The sequence below is a fragment of the Sander vitreus genome, chromosome 3 (genome assembly GCF_031162955.1).
Source record: "Sander vitreus isolate 19-12246 chromosome 3, sanVit1, whole genome shotgun sequence".
NCBI classification, from domain to species: Eukaryota; Metazoa; Chordata; class Actinopteri; order Perciformes; family Percidae; genus Sander; species Sander vitreus.
Window position 1 is genome coordinate 4,804,137 of NC_135857.1, and position 21,863 is coordinate 4,825,999.

The following is a 21,863-nucleotide window of genomic DNA, read 5'->3' on the forward strand; positions in this document are numbered from 1 at the left end:
AACTTTGGGCAGGACATCAAACTTTATGACTCATGGGATGTCTGCTCCAGGGGCGGGGCTTGGCTTTAATTGGGACAAGAGTCTTTAAAGGTACAGTCAGTGTAAGCCAGGGGCCCTGCGAAGGCCCAGGGGCCTCCACTTGTACATTTGCCAAAGTTTTCTCATCGAAACATGAACTTTCATTAATTAGAACAACCCACACACACACACACACACACACACACACACACACACACACACACACACACACACACACACACACACACACACACCTCCATTTTTTAAAAACACATTTTTTATTGATTTTTTGCACTCATAGGTAGTAGGCCTACATTAGTAGCAACACCTTTTGTTAAACAAGACCCCCCCTCCCACACACACACACACACACACACACACACACACACACACACACACACACACACACACACACACCCCACACCGAAAAAAAGCACACTGTATGACAGTATCACATGTACAGAACAATGGCACCTCCAGCAAAGCCATGATACGCATAAATAGTAAAATAAATAAATTAAAAAAAATGCACCTTTGCTATCACCCTCCAAGACATGCCTCAGTCCTTTACAATTCTGGGGTTTACCACTTATTTCATTTTAGGTATATCCTGACCTACATTATCCATTTGACAGGCTTATTATTTAATTTTTTTTAATTCGATTTATTGGGATCTCCATTAGCTGGGTCCAAAGCCATAGCTATTCTTCCTGGAGTCCGTGCAAAACGTGTGCATCTATACATTGCCATGCATAATTCCATAAAAATAACAAGAACCGCCAAACAAAACAACATTCAATACATCACAGAAACAATGACAGCCAAAAGTAATGACAGCGACATAACAGCATTCAACCCAACACAACACAGCATAGTTTAAATGATTACAGTCTCCATATGCCGTGGTGACTTTTGTTATAGTTCATTCAATAATCGATGGGACAACTGAGCGGTCATTCTTATACATTAATTGGATAATCGGGGCAACAATTGCTGAATGAAAGTATTCCTTATTTTTTTGGCAACCCTTTGAATGCAACAAGGACCCCTGCTGATGCCAACTGGAGCCCATTTGGGACAACACTGAGTTATGACTGTGCCAGGGTATGAAATAAATAGAAGAAAAAAAATACAATAAACATTTGTTTCATCATTTGTTCAGTTATACTAACCTCACTTTTAGAGCTCAAAAAATGCACATGCATGTGGAAAAATGTGTGTGTGGAAGCAACATGAAAACCTCAACTGAACACAGAATTCTGCCAAAACAAATACAAGTTGTAATGTAAGTAAATGCTTCAAGTATTTTTTTTATTTTTTTTACACGTTTATCTGCTTTAAGTGTTTTTAGGCCTGGGGTTCCATACAATTCTTAAATGATTTACTGCATACATTGTTACTACTTAAATGTGTTCTTTTATTTTGAAGCTAGTCTATATCTGTTTTGGCTATGGATGGCGATGATGATGCGACATTTTCACAACTCAAGGATTTTAACAATAACTCAAACCCACACTCTCATCAGTATATAATGGTACTATTTTCTCTCTCTCGCTCTCTTTTTACAGTGCTCATGAAAAGTAGATCAATGCAGTTCCCACAATTGTTATGCTAATGAGACCCCTCTTCCATTGAGAAATCATTTTGTCAAGATCCACTCTCTTTGGATACAGAGGCTCTGTTTCAACTCTTTTTCCCATACATGCACTGAATGAATGATTATGAAGCCCTATTAAAGAGCCACAGACACTGTAAAGCCTCGATGAACAGATTAAAGAGCCAGTCTCATACATGTGCTCATCTCTCAGATGCACGTCTCAAGTCATATTTGTCCATATACTCGCTCTTATTTAAGTTACTATTTTTTTATTTGATTTCGACACTTGGGCAACTTTAAAACATCTACAAGGTAAACAGCAAAATAAAATCGTTCTCGGCTCTGGAATAGCCTGCCGGAAATCATTTCTGGTAACCTGTTTTTCTGTTCTGTTTTTAATTTGGTATCTGATTTTGTGTGTGTTTGTGTTTCGACTTAATCTTGTTTTATTTTCACCACATTTATGTAACATAAACTTAAACTTTAACTTAAAATAGAATGCAACAGGTTCAATATTATGACCTACTGGTAGGTAATTACAGCATATCATCCATTGTGGACTTCTTGGACACTATGTTTTCATTGTAATTATTCCACTCCTGTATCACTATATTCATAGAAATGTCTTTAGGAATTTATATTTCTCCTGTTAGTTTTTAATGTCACTTTTTGAAGAGCACATTCAAAGATCATATACAGTAATTCAAAACCACAGCTGTGTGAGAACTTTCTAAAGTCCGTGCAATACTTCATAATTGTGCCACAAGCACACACATTTTGATGAAGGCTATGAATGATGTATTCTGTGCACAAATGCTGCCAGTCAAGAGATGGCCATTATTTGGGTTAAAGTGGCCATTTTGACATCATTGTAACGTACTCAGACACATTAAAGAGATGGACTGCAGTTTCCCGGCAGCCCCCGGGGGACCACCCACTTAGCAGAGTTTGGTCACTTTTGGTCAACATCTCTTCAGCCCTCTGAAGCCACTCCGTTTCACCGCTCACTGGGCTTTGGCTGCATGCTGCAGGATATCGACAGACACTATTCTCTGCACTCTATTTCACTGAATGTATCTAAGGTCATGGAAGACAGGGCGGCTATAACAGTCCTCACTGTTTAAAAGGCTTTGGTCTGGTGTTATTACCGGATATAGTGACGTACGGTGTTGCTACAGACAGCTGGGGCAGATGGGAACTTGAGTGCCCCCTTCAGTCTTTAATGGGTACACACAAGTCTATGGGCATAGATCATAACAAACACAAGCAAACTGTTTCTCTCTCTCTCTCTCTCTCTCTCTCTCTCTGAATTCATCTATTACAATACATGTATGTAGTCAGGCCCACCATGGAAATATCTTACTGTGTTAGCTTTGAGTGTTTTTATCATATATCATTTTTCAGTTGTATGCATAGGATCTTGATTTTCTTTCCTCTATTTTATACCTCTAATCTGTTAATAATGTGTAGCCTATATATTGTTTTATGATAGAGCAAAAACGAGCCAATCCCTTTCAACCACATTCATTTCAGTATTTATTCTTCATATGCAATATTGCTGCTGTATAAATAGCTATAACCTCCTATGTTTTTACAAGCATCCAACTATTTATGTGGTTTGACAGAAACTCAGCCAGACCAGACGCTCATTCGCTGTTAAATGTTAAATTGTCTGCAACAAAACATGAGATTAAGGTTCCCTACAGACCAAAGTACAAGCTCGAACTTGCACCGGTGGAAACGTCTTCCCTTATTTTCAGCACTCTTGCCCTTTCTTGTTGAGTTTCTGGGTGTTGTGCTTGTTACGGCTTAAATGTCATTAAGCTCACCATTGTATGGTATAATGACTGTGAACATGATTGCAGGCAAAAGGGAACACATTGCAGAGAAAACCTGCGGTAAAGTACTCCGAGTTGAAATGCGGTCAATGCTGTGGAGACGGTTTGCAGACGAACTCTTATTGTTCATAATGGTACTGTTTTGCTTATCTGTGCATTCATTCATGCACTCACTGGTGCAAGTGAAGGGGATAGAATTAATGAAAAGGACGTTTTCTTTCCTTTGATATTGCTTTTTATATATAAAAACAGCTGTCTACATGATCTGAAATTGAGTTGATGAAAAGAAAGGTGGAGATGAGGCCTGGCCATTTGGTTGGGTTGGTTGTTTCTACTGGACACATTTTTTTTGTAATTCAGTAACAATTAAATAAGTTAAATATTAGCATTGACCTATGCAGATGAAGTGTCTCTAGTCACCTTATGCTCATTGGCTTAGAAAGTGACAGCGATGTCCCTCACCGCAAATAACCACAGGGGACATCTTTTGTCTTTTTAACGAGAGAAGCTTTTCAAAGGGCCTCTGCTGCTGCACGCAGCATCGTACACCAAAGCTGAGCATAATCTCTCTCTTTGTGTCTCTTCTCAGTTTCCTTGTAAGACACCAAGGGGATGGTGCATGACTCTACATGGCAGTGAGACACCACATTCACATCATGGTTTACAGCTCCGTGTTGAAACACTGAAGAATGTATACATGCATAGAACCAGAAACCTGCAGTTAACCCCCTCCAAAAAAAAAAAAAGAATGTCATCACTGACAGGAGCCTGACTCTTTAAATGAGTTTGGTCTTCCTCCACCTCTTGAAGCAAGTCCTAGCAGGTCGACTGAGGGGCAGATCCAGACATGCCAGTAAAGGAGGGGCAACTGAACTCACATCCATATTCACTGCGGTTCCCCCCCCCAAAGCACCTAATTTATGGCGAGGGAGATAGAGAAAGATTTACGTAATAACCATTGAATTTCACACAGAAACATCTGCAGTAGCCGGCAACTAAAATGAAATAAAAGTAGGCTTTAGTCTTAGTGTCTTACTCTAATTCAGGGGTCTTCAACGATTTTTAAGCCAAGGACCCCTTAGCTGAAAGACAAGATGGATCAGGGACCCCTTACTACATATATTGTATACAATTGAGCTGCATATTAAACTACGTTTAGGGCAGCCTAAAGCCTTTATACATAGCGGTACCTTTTTTTGCATAGAATACTAAGCTATTAAAATAGCCTAATAATTGTACGCATGATTTTATAAATCATGTTTTCATTGTAAAACATATTTCATACATGTGGCACAGTGAATACTTAGCATTAACTGTATCTGCAGATGGTCTTAGAGACTACCTTACCTATAGGCCAGTAAGCAGTGGGTTATATTTGCTAATATGGATTCATGTTAAGACTTTTTAATAACTTTCAAAAACTGACAATAATTTAGAGCACCCCCCCCCCCAAATTGACTCTGAGGACCCCCCTGTTGAAGATCCCTTCTTTAATGTAAGGACGCTATTAAATTAAATAAGACCTAAAGCAAAAGTGAAGTTCCACAGAGATGCAATTGCGACAGAAGGCTGGAATGGCTCACCTTGCTGAGCCAGTGGGTTGAGTCTTCCTGCACAATATATAATTGTCCTTTCCACAGCTGTCAAAGAAAGACAAGCACACCTTCAACGTTGCAACACTCCTCTCTATTAACCATTTCCGGTCCTCAGTCTATTTATTGACTCTGCTATGCGTCATTGAGGAAATACTAACACTGCTAAACACACTGCACCCAGTCAGTTTATCAATGCGTTGACAACAAGCTTTATTCAGTTCCAATATGGTCCCAAAACAGTTTGCATGAAATTATAGTTTTCACTACCCTACCGGTCAAAAGTTTGGGTTCACTTAAAAATGTCCATTCCACTCCATTACAGACAGAATACCAGCTGAGATCAGTTGCATTGTTTGTTTTTTTTTAAATCAGGGCAGCAGTTTTCAGATTACATTATGTGCTTACATAATTGCAAAAAGGTTCTCGACTGTTGTAGAAAAAAGTAGCTGATCTTTAATGCAATAGCTATATTGTCCATTATCAGCAACCATTCATCCAATGTTCCAAAGGCACATTCTGTTTACTAATCTGATATCATTTTAATAGGCTAACTGAGAAAACATTGGAGAACCCTTTTTGCAATTATGTAAGCACATAATGTAATCTGAAAACTGCTTCCCTGGTTAAAAAAACAATGCAACTGATCTCAGCTGGTATTCTGTCTATAATGAAGTGGAATGGAAATTTCTAAGTGACCCCAAACTTTTGACCGGTAGTGTATATAAAATAAATACAGAATGAGACAGCCTTGGAAATAAATACAAATCTTGTACAAATCTGCAGTGTTTATATTGCAGTCAATCTGGCCATGCGTCAGTTATAAGAAGGGCCTTTTTTTCATTTGTGAATGAATACCAAATTGAAGCCAGAATCCTTTTCAAAGGCACTTTGATCATTAAGTGGCTCAACAAAAGCTAAACATTTTGTTTTTTCAATGTGTTTTTTTTTTTTCCCCCCCAAGCACAGGGAGAAAATACAAAACTAATTTCAACTCACCAACCTGGTCTAACTATGCTGATGTCTTTTATTGCCTCTACAGTCCGTTGCTGCTGATCTCTTAAGATCTTGAAGATACTCGAGCAGGCGTATTTAGTTTTAAACGAGACTGAACTCATTTTACAGGGCAATAAAGTGTTTGGTTACACAGGATGACAGGACGGGTGTAATGCACTGATGGGAGAGAAGAACACCGTGGACCGCACATGCTGTAAGTCACAATTTCTTCTGGCACCGAGAGCGGTTGTTAGCTGAGGATGCTCGAAGCTTGTGATGGTTTGTGCCTTTCACTTCTCTTGTCTGAAAACAGGTGGAAGAAGGTAAATAATAATACGTGTTCAACAAAAGTCATCTCATGTGTTAAGGCCACAGACTGTAAAAATAGTGGACGTAGCATCCGTGATGTCACCCACTGGTTTGTAGACTGCCGTACTGAAGCCTCGAGTTTATCGATACAGGCGTCGCCATCTTGGTATTTTGCAACCGAATGTGATGATTTTTTAACCAGAGGGTGGAGCTGGGGAGGATGACGCGGCCAAACCAGCGTTGTTTGTGGTTGCAGTGGCGCTGCGTTGCGCTAAACGCTAAAGGGGGGTCTGATTTTCAACTCTTCTGAAGCGAGTCATCCAGCGGGGATTTACCTGTGGGTAAACGCGGGGCGTCGGGTACTGGCGCCATTAACCTGCATGTACGGCAGTACAATAAATCTGCAAACATTCCCTTAAAAGGAGAATTCCGGTCGATTTCAACACCTAGCTATGTTGTTTGTTGTCACGCAGTGCTGTCAGTAGCGAGAAAAACGAAAATAATCGGTGTTGCCTACACCGAGTTATGCTACTGCTAGCTTTCGCACCCATGGGGCTGCAACGGGGAAGGTTTTAGACGTGCTTTTAGCCTCTTAACATGTCTGAGATGTCATTACAAGAGTTTTGCCATGTGAACAGATTCCTTCCGAGTGAACACAGTGAATACGACTGCAGTCGATGTGAAAGAAATGCATAAAAGTTGTGCTAATTCACACCTCTGTTTAGTTCCGGTGGTGAGACGGCAAGACGAGTGCTTAGGGACCGTCTACAAACTACAACACCGAAAAAAACAGTGCTGTAGTACAACTAGCAGGAGACAAGTTACAATCGAGGTAAGTTTGGAGACACTACCTCATTTAATCAAAACCCAAAAAATATTTTTGTTGTATCTCTTTTCGGTGTTGTAGTTTGTAGACTCGTCTTGCCGTCTCAACGCTGGAACTTAACAGAGGTATGTGCACTGGCTGAATTAGCACAACTTTAATGCATTTCTTTCACATCTACTGTAGCCATATTCACTGTGTTCACTCGGAAGGAATCACTTCACATGGCAAGGCACTTTTAATGACATCTCAAACATGTTAAGAGGCTAAAAACATGTTTAAAACCGTCCCCGTTTCAGGCGCCTGGGTGCGTAAGCTAGCAGTAGCCTAACTCGTTATAGGCAACACCGATTATTTTCGTTTTTCTCGCTACTGACAGCACTACGTGACAACAACATCGAATCGTTGAAATCGACTGGAATTTTCCTTTAAGTTACCAGCTAACGCTAGCGCTAGCTTGATTGGCAGAATGCTGAACATTATTTTTTTTTTTTAAACTTTCTAAGCCTCTGTCATAATTGACAGGTCGGCGTGTAGCCACGTCCCTAAAGCATCCCCTGCTTTAGCGTCTATTTTCAGGGTCTGGCTAGTTGCTCTGGTTTGTTGGCATTTCTTTAAACCAATCCCAATCGTCTTGGGCGGCGCTAAGCACAGGGCAGAGCCACGGTGCCTCTGCAAAATAGCCTCAGGAAGGAACTTGTTTTGGTGGAACATGTGTACGTTCAAAAGTTGTTTTAGTCGTGCAACAGAAAACTCGGATTGGACGATCCGGTCGAGTGAAATCTGGCAGAATTTCCGGCGGCATCGGAGCACTCCTGAAAGTGGAACATCGTGGATATAAACTAAATGGGACCTTAATTTACAAAATGAACATGCTGTATTAAAGAAGACTTGAAAACTAGCGATTGAGACCATGAACTTATTATTAAAGTTTTTTGCAACCAGTGGAGTTGCCCCTTGCTGGAAATTAGATAGAATGCAGGTTTAATGCATTGGCTTGTCAGGCCCGGAAGCTTCGTCCATTATTTTTTAGTCTATGGTTAGGGCAAACAAACGAATCCCTTAGAAATTCATACTTACAGAGGATGCATCAATAAGTACGAGGCCATGCGTGCCAGCATTACCCCCCACATGTTCCCGCACACCTACAAATAGAAACAGACAGCAGGGGTTCTTCTGCATTGAAATGACGACACATTCATACTTTTCGGTTTACACGTAGATCACAACAATCTAGTGGATCAGTTCTGGCCTGGTACAAACAAAGTGCTCACAGTACAGCTGGTGGTTGAGTCTGTCCAGAGAGAGGAGGATTTTTTGCTCCTCCAAGGAAATGGTGGTGAGTCTCTGCTGTTGGCTGCGCTGCTGCACCGTGCCAAGCCTCTGTGTTTGGGCTGTTTCCACGGCAGCTACAATATCCGTGTCTTGCAGTGGGCCTCCAGCGTGTACTTCAGCCAGGTGTAACTGGGATGCACTCACCAAACCTGAGAGCACAGTCAAAGTCACAACGGAGGCGTGCATTCTCACCTGTTTCCACTCTACTTTGGTTGTTTTTATGCATTTATGGGTAACATATAATGTAGCTGTGCTGTTGTACTGCAAAAATGATTGAGAACGGTATTGGCTCAGTCTTCATTTCACTTTCGCATCACGCCTAAGAACTTTTGGGTTCTTTTAGGGTATAAATGAAATAATATACATGTAGGAGCGACGTCCTTTGAAATGTTGAACTCAACAGAAGACAGACATTCTTGTAATACTGGTAATTTATAGAAATAAAAAGTTAGTTTTCACTCTCATAGAAACAGAAACAGAGACACACAGTGAACACGATACCTTGATCTGGACAGGCCATGTAGTAAGTATTGGAAAACGGTCTGATTGGCTCTGTGGTCTGTTTCGTTGGCTACACAAAACAAAATAAACACATTATGCAAGTCTCAGATTCATCTTAAGTAATACTTACGTAACCTATAGTACACTGCCAAAATTCTAGGTGATAGGCACAAAGCACAATAACAGGTAGAGCAAGTTGTAAACAAAAACATTATGCATCAATGCTTATTTTTTTGTCAAACGCTGACAAGTCCATCCGGAAAGTCTTGTCTTGAGAAGCATAAATCGTGACGTCTAGTCAGTTTTACAAACGGCAGCACAGAAGGGACTGCAAAACTGATTTAACAAGTTCAAACACACCCATTTACTGATCTTTAGCAATTATTCTCACTCTTCCTTCCCACAGGGCAGCTGCATGCATGTACCTGAGTGGGCTGAGGAAGCCTTCTGTTCCCAGAGCCAGGAGGCTGTCTGCTCTGCTCCACGCAGGCTTTCCTCACAACCCGCCCACTGTCCGCCGCCTGTCTTCTAAGCATGGCTTTTGTGGAAAGAAGACATGTGGGCGGAAATCATAAAAACAACTCAAAAAAGAGCATACATAACAAAATAGATTCCATCTTTAGCCTGCAATAAAGATGACTGAAAATCACAAGAGATAACGTCAGAATCAGAAAGCAGTTTGTTGCCACAGTAGTGGCAACTACATGGAATTTGCCTTGGACATTATTAAGAATAAACAATAAATACAGAAACAGAGAAAAATTTATACAAAATAGCTGTTTAAGTAGTTTAAGCACATTATTAAGCATGTTAATAAGCTTGTGAATAAAAACTGCACACTGTACTGTATGTGTAGCATTTTTCCTCAATATGCAAGACATATGACCACTTTAAAACACTGCACTGTAATTGTTGTTCTATGTTTTGTTAAAGTTTTCTGTCTGTCCTCCCAAAAGTGATATTGCAAACTAAACTGAACATTTTGTCTACATTTTGCAGCTCAACCTGGATCTGTTCAGCTGTGCTATTTCAAATAGTAGTGCGCAAACATATGAAGAGGCTCAAATGAAGTAGTTACATTGAAAGTACATTCTTATTTGTATTCTTTGAGGCGTTTGATCCAATGTTTGATCTCCCCAGTAGAAGAGGTAAGAAAGTAGCCACTCACTTCTGTGCCGGCTTTGTTGCGGCTGATCAAACTATCAGCGCTGCTGGGACAAATTGGCACTGGGTAGAGGCAAGGCAGACAACAGGCCACTGTGAGGCTTTTAGGGTCAACTTTTCCGGCATGTAGAAATATTTTATTAATAAAATGTGTGTATGTGCTTGTCGCAAAAGAGCTTTGTTAGTCATTGAGGAAGTGGTTAAAAGTACTCCAGGTGACCTCTGATTCACAGAAAGGTAAGCCTAAGTCATAAAAATAGGTATTCCTTTTCTCAAAATAAGTAAGCAAGACTTCAACTTCACAATATCAAAACACGAGATGATGCAAGAAGACCAGTATGTCAGTTATTATATTGACCAATTTCAACAAATGCAACAAAGCGCCCAAAGAAGACATGGCATATTGACAAAAAATTGATTGGAAAAATAGCTTGCCAGTGAAAAGGGATCTCTTGGGAATCTTAAACAACTTTGCGAACTGGCAGTCACACAAACGTCACGCAGCTCATTCAAGGCATTTTCCTTTCAATGTGATTAGAAGGACAGTTTTGGATAAAAAGACAGATTCAAAGGATCCCTGGGATTGGTATTAAGGATAAAGCATAACAGGGATCAGGGTACAGTACTGCAGTGGTTCCCCTACAGCCTGTCAGATGAACTCACGTACCAGTACAACTATTCCCAATGTGTTCCAAATGTATAACACTATTCATTGTATAAAAGTAGATCTTTATTTTAATTAAATGTTTTCATACAACTGAACTGTCAATATTTAGGTTGGTTTGGTCAGCAATCAGACTACTACTGAGTAGTTTCAACCATTTATCCATTACTTTTAGCTAACTATTTCAACTGTTTAGTCAGTAGTTTTAGCTGACTATTTCAGCCACTTATGGAATACTTTTAGCTATTTATTCCTACCATTTATTCAATACTTTTAGCTAGTCATTTCAGCCGATTATGCATTACCTTTAGCTATTTATTTCTACCATTTATGTATTTATTACTTTTAGCTACCTGTTTAAAATTCCTGTGTTCAGCTGTTTAATGAAATCATTTCCATATTTTTCCAATTAGTTGAGCTGCTTCAAAATCTTTCACGTACACCCTGGCACTTGCAAAAGTACCCCCTAGTGTACAAGTACCCCTGCTTAGAAATCATTGCAGTACCAGTAGCCAGAACCCACATTGTTAACTTGAAATGTGCTAATGGTTAGAAACAAATAAGTTTCTTAGAGAAACGGCATGTAATCTGTATGACACATCTCTGCAGACACCCAAACCAAGCCGGAGCTGTGTGAGGGGCTGTCAGCCAAAATATACATTACCTTCCTTGGTGGCTAAGGCACTACGGACACCGTGCCAGAGCTGTGAGATCTCCTCATCTGTGGGAGTGCAATCTAAACAGAGGCCTTTATCATTGTACACCATCCCTCTTAGTCTGCTGCTGCCCTGAGCTTCCTGATGACCTGTGCTGGGCGTGGCCTTCGTGTTGCTTTTTGACATGGGGTAGGCATACGAGGGTGGTAGTGGTGTGTACGTAACGCTATCTGTTCTGATTACATTATGTGTGGAAGGTGAGGGAAAGTCTTCCGAGTTGTATTTGTGCAGGGCCTGCTCTGATACCAGAGCTTGTTTGCAGCTGACACTAGCATGATCCACGCCATATGGAGTCCTAGTGATGGACAGCGTCTTCTCCTCCCCCGATGGATCCATCCGAGGAGGTGGGCGGGGCACCATGATCTTCCCTTGGGTTTTGGCAATCTGACTCACCTCGGTGGCAGATTGAGCTCGTATGACAGTGCCCTTTCTAGTCCGCGAGGAAATAGGAGCCGCCGCAGCTCTGGAAGGGCGCTCTCTCCGAGGGACCTTGGGGCCGGCAATCCTGGTGCTGCCCCGTGCCACCTTGACCTCGTCTGGCCGTTCTTGGGGCAAGCTGACTTGAACCCCAACATCTGCCCACGCTTGCTTTGTAAAGTGATAACCAGCGGAGGCCGGAGGGGTCATGCTGGGTCCAGGCTTGGAAGCCCCTGAGACTGTGGCGAGACTTAGCTGGTGGTCCTCTGGGCTGTTATTTGACTGAGAGAGCTTGGAAGACCTGCCTTTTATCTGTTTCATCATGGTCAGTTCTCTGTCCTCTTGTCCCACGTGTACCTCATCAAACCAGCGTAACTTCTTTTTGACAGCGTTGTTGCCCTCCGCGTCCTTAGTTTTGGCCCTAGTCAATTCCACGCTGTCTCTAATCGCTAAAGCTACTTGTTTTGCAAAAATAAAATGTCCTGAGCCGTACACACACGTGGTCTCTCCTGACATATATTTGGACTGCTTTTTAAGGATTCCTTTAATGAATCGGACTCCACATGCTGAATGAGATGTCCTCGCTGGAACAGGCAATTTTTGCACTTCCTCCTCTGGACATTTAAGGCACTTAGGAGTGTCTGATTGAATGTTAGATAAGCATGCGCGCTGCAGCGATGCTGCGTTAATGGGCTTCTCAGGTTTGGGCTCTGAGTTTGAAACCTTATTGAGGTTGTTTATGGAAGCACTAGGCTCTTTGAGGGATGACAGATTGTGTTTTTCTCTTCCTGTTTGCTGAAGAGTCCTGTCTTGTAAGGCATTATCTGTTGTGCTATTGGGCTTTGGGGGAGCCTCAAACAAAATGTCTGCGTTGTTGCCATTTTTGTCGCGTAGGAGAATTTCTGTAACTGATGGATGTTTTGATTGTCTGTCATCATGCACCCCCTTCTGCCTGAGATCCAACGGAGCCTCTTGTTTAGGACATGGAGACTCGAGTGCTATGTTGCCGGGAGAAACTAGATTTGTAACGATGATGTTGTCATTGGGATTGTTTTGTGAGGAGTTTACCTCAAAGTGCTCTGGGTCTGCACTAATAATTTCACAAAGAGTTAATAAGTTGCAGTTGTGCGGAGCAGGCTGCGTCTCCGTTTCAGGTGTTTGCTCAACAGATGTGAACCCCCAAGAAGCTTTAGGAATGTGCATCTTATTGTTGGGCCCTTCAGAATCCATTGGTGTTTTCTGCTTCGGTTCATGCAGTTTTCTTGATTGCGGAAAGTTATCAGCAAGCAGCATCATCGCTGAGAAAGCAGTGAGGTCTGATGGTGGACACAAGTCATTTTGCTGTCTCAGGTCTGGTTGGGGTTTCTCTGAGTCAAATGGGAATGATGAATAGGAATACTGTAGATTTTTTGTGCACTGGTTGAGGTCCTCATTCTCCAAACTATCCTTACTTGAAATGCTTTCAGAATTGCAGCTATCAGACAGTTGGCTGTCCTGAAATATGGAAGCAAAAGAGAGGAGATGAATAATGATGATTTACATATTACATATAATATATATCTCGGCCCGGAACCCAGATCTAAAATAATACTTGTGTTTGAGAGTGAGAGAGTGGATCAGAGAAATTAAGGGGCTACAGTGTTGATGGACCAGATGCCACTTGTTTGATCTGGTGATGCTAAGATACATCTTAGTAGGCAATTTCAAGGCTAAGATTACATTTTATTTCTTAAATGTTTTTATTTTTCTCAATGTTTTTTTATATTTTTCCCCACAAACATCTCAAAGCGGTTTTGCAGATTACCTTTTCAAAAATTGTTTCCCAAAGGTGATAAGAACTCTGAAGAATTTTGCCTTTAATATTCCTCCAATTTCTGAAAAATAATTTCACACACATTACACCAGAGGGTGCTGAAGCCAGTGGCAGCCAAAAGGGGTGTATGTGGTGCAGGAAAGGGATTACGTCACACTGCTGCCCCCTAGGGGTCTACTTGTGTAGGGTGAGATAAAAAAAACAGACATTTGAACTGCCCAAGATGGTAGCCAAGCAAGTACTTAACATCGTCGATAATAATGACTGCTTCTGCAGTCTGGTTTTAGAGCTGGTTATAGCACACAGAGTCTTTTAAACTTCTAATCTTTTAGCAGCAGACAATGGAGTATTAGTGGGGTGTGTGTACAGTATCTGTGTTTGAGAGACAAAGCATCTTACAACATATGGCACCCCTATACAACAATGGGGACGGATGAAATGACATGAATAATCTTTCTGGAATAACAATTCTAATACCGTACAAAATTATGGGTGGGAAAAAAATGTATTCATGTTTGTATCGTGATTTTTCAAATAGTTTTTTCCCAGAATCTTTTTTAACCAATGAGTCACCTAAATATTTTCTGTTTATACGGTACCGCCAACGGCGACCACATCATGGTGGGGGGGGGGGGATCATATGCATCGTGATTTTTTTGCGACAATTTTTTGTAGAATTGATTTTTTTTAATCAACGACTGCACCTAAATATTTTCTGTTTTTACGATTCCGCCGACGGCAAACACATCATATCCGTCTCCAGCAAAACGGAGCGAAAGCAGAAAATGCAGAAAATCCATGTTAGGTTCTTCTTTACAAATGAAATAAATGTCAGACGACTGACTGACATGTGATGTGCAAAAAAAAACGGGGGGTGAAATAACATTTCTTTGTGAGAATGCCAGCAAAATGTTTGGTTTCCTGCTCATTCAAATGAAATAGGCAGCATACCTGTGGACTGTGATCTTGTTGCTTCTCTTGTGCCTTTTCAGGGGACTGACTGTTGTCGAAGCAAGTCATGCTCTGCTCCTGCAGCAGTTTGGTGTAGGCCTCCACAGCAGAGAGGGCATAGCGGTGGGAGGATTTAGAAACTGTGGGAGGCTTAGGGGACGGAGAGCAGCTTCTTTAACAGACAACAGGAAAAATATATATAAGTACAATGTGTGACGTCTCCAGCCATTACAGTTTTTCACGATCGCTATGACAATTTTTTCAATACTTTTAACAACTTTCCTAAACTCTTAACGCACCAACACACCTACAACACACGATTGGCAAAACAGTTAATTTCATGCTCAAAAATCACACATTGTAAACTAAACTCCAACACTGATTTTCAAAATACAATAATTCACTAACACAATACACTGTGTTTACCAAAACAATGCAAACATGTCTCAAAATCAAATAATTCTTCCGAAACACTAACACATGTTCACTCCCAACAGGAACATTTAGTCAATCATAGCACAATGTCATACAAAACACTAACATCCCATGGAATTACAGAAACTGCATTATTTTATATGTGTCAGGTCTGCCCTTATACAATAGACAGTAGTATATTGTATTGACCATAGATTGTGTTTTGCACTGCAGTTTCTCTTGAAGTCTCTCTACATTTTTGTTTTGTTGGGTTTAGTAAATGCATGCTTTTTCTTTTTACTGTAAAGATTATTTTTTGGGCTTTATTTGACAAGACAGCTAGTTGAGAAAGAGGGAAGACATGCAGGAAATTGTCACAGGTTGGATTTGAACCGTGGACCTCTGTGTCGAGGCATAAACCTCCAAGTATATGTGTGCCTGCTCTACCCACTGAACCAACCCGGCCACCAGTTTGTTTCTTTTGCTGCAGAGATTCAATACAAAAAAATGAATGACCCATCTCAGAGTAGCTTAATGGAATGTACGGTTTATGAAAAAAAGGAGACAGAGACAGAATTGTCCTGGTACTTCTCTTCCTCTCCCTCGTGGAGACATTTTTCTTATTTTCTGTGTTCATCTACAGTATATTGTTCAAATAGGACCTCTTTCTGTATGTACTACCATAGGATCATGCAATTGAAAGAACCTCAACACCTGAGTGTGTTTCCTAGAAGGGAATCAGCTGTGATTGATCTATTTGCATAGCTTCAATCAGCTGTTCTCAATAAATGCATGTATAAAATGCAGGGGATATATTTGTGTTTCAATTTACAATATGATCAGCTGTTCACTTTGACTTTAGCCTATAAGTTAGGTTTAGAACATGATGTTATCTGGTCTGACATACAGAGTGAAAGCATTTGTAAATTTGGCAATAAAAATCCATTGTTTTGGTCTTGTGTGTGTAAAAGAAGTTCAAGCATTTTAAATGTGTGTTAACTGTATGCATTTTGTGTCAAAGCAACAAGAAATGTGTTAATTGTATAGCCTACACAGACATGTGTTGTGCTAACTGCGTTAAGAGTAAAGTAAAGTAAGGAAAGTTGTTAAAAGTACTGAAAAAAGTGACATAGTGATCGTAAAAAACTGTGAAAACTGCTACACAGGAAATATATTGCAAATCAAAATTCATGAACATAAATATCACTGTGTGAGGTTTTAAATCCAACAGCCGTGGCTGGGTTATTTAGCATGTAGGCCACATGAGAATAATGAGAATTATGAATCTTTTTTTTTTTACCTGCTAACGTTAGAATTGCTGGACAAGAAAGATGGCTGCCGGGTGTATGAACTGAAGGAGCCTTGAAGTTCATTGAGTGCATCTTCAATATTTGGGACGTTTCTTCTAAAAGCTGAAACACCATAAAGGAAAAAATACAAACCGACTGAAGTGTGTTAAGACTGTTGTGCACTATTTCTCAATTCTAAGAGGCCTAATATGTAAGAAACATCAAAACCGGCAAAGATTAATCGATTAGTTGTCTATTAACTATTAAATGAATTGCAAACTATTGATAATCGAGTAATTAGTTTGAGTCATTTTTTATGAAAAAAGTAAAAATTCTCTAATTCCAGGTTCTTAAATGAGAATATGTTTTTCTTTATCGGGCAAATAACAGCATACCGTAGTTAGAGAAACAGTAATATTCTTCTAGGCTATATATATTTAGAGCTGGAAAGATTAATCAATTAGTTGTCAAATAATCAGTTTGAGTCACTTTTTTAATGAAAAATAGAATATTTCTCTGATTCCTGCTTCTTAAATGTGAATATGTTCTAGTTTCTTCTCTCCTCTGTAACAGTAAACTGAATATCTTTGAGTTGTGGTCAAAACAAGACATTTGAGGATGTTGTCTTGGGCTTTGGGAAACACTGAACCACATTTTTACCATTTTCTGACATTTTCATAGCCTGACAAGCCAGACCCACATCCAGATGTCGGGTCTGGGAACTCACCATTGGCGGAGCTCAATATGAGGGGCGGGATAAACGGTTGTCTTTCAAATTCCCTCTGCACGCAATAGGATAGAGATACAACCAGGCAGAGAAACGAAGAATGTAGCGGAGCTAGTTGATAGATTAAACTTTTGCCGTATCCGGTCGGCAAAACTCCGAACACATCTTCCTTTTTTAAGAATGACTTCAGTGCCGTTCTTTGTTCTTTTCTCAAAGAAAAGCTTAACTCCAAGTCTTCCAGAAGACCGCTGTTCCCAGCAGCAGCAGCCATAAGCCCGCCTACCGACTCTATACGCGATGTGATTGGCCTGACCAGCGATTTCTAGGCTAACATTTTAATAGACCAAACAACCAATTGATTGTTTGTTGCCGCCCTAGAAGCATCACTAACATTGTCTGCGTCTCTGAGAAGGAGGTAAATGGGCTCTCTGGAAGCGCTCGGTTGCATCCTGTACTCGCTGTCTGCGTTGCTTTAGGATGTTCTCTATCAGCCGTTGCTCCTGCACGTCTTTCTGCTTCCGCCGCTCCTCCAGAGCCCTGAGCCATGAAGAAAAAAACAACAGAGCATCAACCTGAGGCACATTATCATTGATTAAAATGTAGACTGGCCACGTTTTAGATACAGAAACCTGAGTCCGCTCATCCAGATATGTTTTCGACACAGTCATTAATAAATTAAAGCTACCACTCGCTACTCCATAGAGGAAGCCAATCATAATATCAACGGGGTCAATCAGGTTCAGCAGAAAAATGGTTGGTGGTCAATAGGGATGGGACCATGTGCTTTGTCCCAATTCAGTTATTTCCCAGATACATTGGATTTGTATGGTGACTGTCATTTATTGCGATTCGACAGTATTGAGTATTGCTATTTCTTTTCCTTCTTTAAAGGGGCTCTAAGCGATGTCACACGTTTTTTTAAGCTACAACATTTTTTTTGTCACATACAGCAAACATCTCCTCACTATCCGCGAGCTGCCTGTCCCCTGAACACGCTGTAAAAAAAACGCGGTCTCTGTAGACAGCCCAGGCTCCACAAATGGCAACAAAAACAAACTGTGCCAACCTGCACCACCAAACATAGCAAACAGTGTTCCAGCCAATAACCGACAAGAAGGTTTGGGGGTGGGGGTGGGGGTAGTGCACGGAAGGGAGGGAGAGGGGACAAGATGAGGAGGAGGGAGGGGCGAGCTAGCCTCCGTTTTGTTTGAAAATACTTCGAACGTCAACAAGAAGTGCCGTCACCCAACATCGCTTAGAGCACCTTTAACAAAAACAAAAGTGGAATAAAACACTTCTAGATATATCATGATACATTTCTAAAAACAATTTTTTTAAAGAAGAATGCACATCACATGCCAATCAGTCAGTCTGACATTTATTTCATTTGTAAAGAAGAACATAACATGGATTTTCTGCTTTCGCTCTGTTTTGCTGGAAACGGATATGATGTAGTCGCCGTTGGCGGTACCGTTAAAAACAGAAAATATTTAAGTGACTCATTGGTCAAAATACTAAATTCAAAATATTGATTCTAGGGAAAAGAATCGATTGTTAAAAATGGTCGCAAACAAATCACAATGCATACGATTCCTCGATTCCTACAATGTCAACAACAAGTGTACATTTTAAAACAGCGTTGAGAACAAAAAGTAGCTCAAGCTAGTTGACATATTCCTTTTCAATTAAAACTAAACAGAATCTTTATTATCTTATATTTATTACCTAATATCCAAAGTTTGGAGCTCCAATAAAAAGCATTACATTGGAGAGTAATAAGGCAAACACAATCATTCACTATGAAGATGTGTTACACTAGTCCTTACAATTTAAATATGCAAATGTTGGTATTGCTTTACAATTAAAACATTTATGTTAATAATTAATCTTCAAAGTTGGAATCTTTTTCTTTCCTGCTTATCTAATACTATTAAAAAAATATTATAAAAATGTGTATAAAAGCAATCATGTACCCAGGCAGTATTTTGGTTAGCAGCATCGGTGTGCTATGTATACATGTTTAAAAGTGATCTATTGTATTTAATATCGATTTATAATATATATATATATATATATATATATATATATATATATATATATATATATATATAAAAGCTTATCTACCTCCATTAATATGTCCCTCCTTTAATTTGCATTATGTTTAGGGAATAATGATCACCTGCCTCTGTAAAACCAAAAAACTGTCTCTGATATAACACAATAAATCTGACCCCCACGACCCCCCCTTTCAAAACAGCAACACTCACTTTTAGCCGCTGCTGATAACTATGGAAACACACATTTAGAAGGTTATTAATATCTGTAAGGGATTTGAGCCTCTTACGGTGCTGAACTTAGCAGCTTTAGTTGTCAGAGAGGTGGCGCTTCAGTCACAGCTCTGGCCCACAGTTACCCTCTGGCCAACAGATTCTATTTCCAGGTCTACACTGCAAAATCCTGTCAGCAAGGCCCTTCCCTGAAAAGTGCTAAGCCCAGGACAGAACCATAAGCTGTCTGTCCAGGAGGTGCACACTGTACACTGCACCAGCAGAGCAGCCTCCGCTTCCAGGAAGAAATGGGAGATCATGCTCTGGGCTGCAGAAGGCACACACTAGTCATCAGTTACTGAGATGACACATCCTTAGTGTTCAAATAAAAACAGCAATGCATAGTTATTATACACTAGGGCTGCACGATATTAGAAAAATATGCGATAGTGTTGTTGAATATCGTCGGAATTCCTTGTGATAAATAAACCGATATTTCAGAATTCTATTCAATTTAAAACAAATGAAAGGAAATCATTTCCAACTTTCTTTGTACTGAACAAATTGAACATTTAATTGAATATAAAAGGCACCACTATTGCACCGCAATGACATATTGTGCAGCCCTGTTATACACTAAAACTGACTTCCTGCGTCGGTTGGTTTCCAGGAAGAACTTGCGAGCTCGGGTTCTGCATAACTTCTGCTCTTCGACCAGAAGTTGTCTCTCATCTCCGAGGCCTCCATCAGGTCCCAACCTCGAGTTTCTGGAAGTGAGCGGCTAAGGAGAGCAGCGAGTGGAGATACACGTGTCACCTAAACCTAATGTTGACCTTTGACTTGAGAGAAGGAAAACTGTCAATTACAGGTTACTTTCACCACTGGCTGTCAGTGGTGGAAAGTAACTGAATACATGTACTCAAGTGCTGGACCTAAGTACAATTCTGAGGTACTTGTACATGTACTTTACTTGAGTATTTCCATTTTTTGCTATTTTGTACTTCTATTCCACTAGATCTCAGAGGCAAATATTGTACTTTTCACCCCCACTACATTCTTTTGACAATGTTAGTTACTTTGCAGATTCAGATTTTTAATACAAAGTAGAATCAACAAATACATTTGGATGTATTTTTAGGGATAAAGAAAAGACTTCATTGATCCCTTGGTTCCCAACTTCTCAGGCAGTATTTATAGTAAGAAATAAGTCCCACCTTTACCAGCTGTAACATCAATGTAACGTACACGTTGATGCATCAATAATTATAATTCAAAAATATAATACATTATTCTGAAATAAACCATTCTGAATACTGAGTAACGTTACTTTTAGTTTTGGTACTTTAGCTAGATACATCTTGACGCTAATACTTTTGTTTACTTAAGTAACATTTTGAATGCAGGACTTGTAAGTTGACGTTTCTTGTAGAGTATTTCTACACTGATATTGTTACTTTTACCCAGCTTCTCTAACATTAGCTACATTTACACAGGTCGAACGTTAACTAAGTAATACACATCTCTTAACTAACTCTACAGGATAAACGGTTTTAGGATACGAGTGGAAGAAGAAGTTGCCCTGACCAACTTGCATCCTCCGAGGCTGGTGATCCTTGTTGACACCTGGCAGACATACAGGTTCAGCCCGCTGCAAAGCTGCTAGCTAGCTAGCTGCTAGCTGCTAACTTGGCTTGTTGGGTCCTTTTTAGCTAACGTCGGCGGTTCTCCGTTCAAACTCCTTCAACCATTTTCAGGGCGAAGATAGACATGCAAAGGAAATGTGCGAACCCACATTGCAGCAACCACTCCTGAACAACGACAGCCCCTTTTGTCGTTTAAAAAAAGTTAGAAATAATTCGGCTAAGTTGGGACTTGTCTAGCTGCTTCACCTGAGTCTGTCTGTGTAACTTACATGATAGCAACCGAGGACGCAGCTCCTTGACAACGGGCACTGTGGTTGTTACACCCGCCATGTCCAGCAGAGGGCCCATGACCAATACCAAAGCAATACGTGCATGTTGCCTTCAGGTACACCTGGAAGTGTCGTAAAACATATACATCAACAACAGAGTCAGAATGAAAACAAAGAGCTAAATAAAAACACAACAGAAATAAATGGGTTGAATAAATCAGAGAATGGATACAAAGAGTGATGCAATAAAGTTCAGACGATGTTTGATATAGTTTTAATTTTACAGCTATGAAGTAGCCTAAAGCAAAGAAGCCTACCTTTATACATTTACAGTAATACCCCAGCCTTATTAGTGAGGTCATAAAAGTCATGAATGTTTGTATGATTTAAAAAAAAAAAAAAAACATTGTATGATGACAAATGACGAACGTGATTTATGTTGATATAAAAAAAAGGTATCTGCCCTACATGTAAATGTGCATGTAAATACATAAAACTACTGTAAAAAATAAACATATAT

The 21,863-nt window shown here is 40.1% G+C and overlaps 1 protein-coding gene across 1 annotated transcript; it reads right to left on the reverse strand.

The window, feature by feature from the left end:
• Positions 1-5,243: 5,243 nt before the first annotated feature.
• cep126 (centrosomal protein 126) lies at positions 5,244-21,348 on the reverse strand. Its single transcript, XM_078245794.1, has 11 exons — positions 20,991-21,348; positions 20,079-20,198; positions 17,556-17,701; positions 16,449-16,560; positions 14,735-14,906; positions 11,502-13,464; positions 9,435-9,547; positions 9,010-9,079; positions 8,448-8,657; positions 8,254-8,318; positions 5,244-6,344 (listed from the first exon to the last, which is right to left on the reverse strand). Exons 1-11 carry the CDS (start codon positions 21,023-21,025, stop codon positions 6,261-6,263), a joined length of 3,090 nt encoding a protein of 1,029 aa, XP_078101920.1. The 5' UTR covers positions 21,026-21,348; the 3' UTR covers positions 5,244-6,260.
• Positions 21,349-21,863: the final 515 nt, after the last annotated feature.

Bases quoted from the DNA above. Each gene is read 5' to 3' on its own strand.
- cep126 (XM_078245794.1), bottom strand. From the start codon at position 21,025: ATGCAAGTTGGTCAGGGCAACTTCTTCTTCCACTC. The intron at 20,199-20,990 runs GTATCCTAAAAC...GCTCACTTCCAG, and splicing joins GGCAACTTCTTCTTCCACTC to AAACTCGAGGTTGGGACCTG. The intron at 8,319-8,447 runs GTGAGCACTTTG...TTCTATTTGTAG, and splicing joins ACTCAACCACCAGCTGTACT to GTGTGCGGGAACATGTGGGG.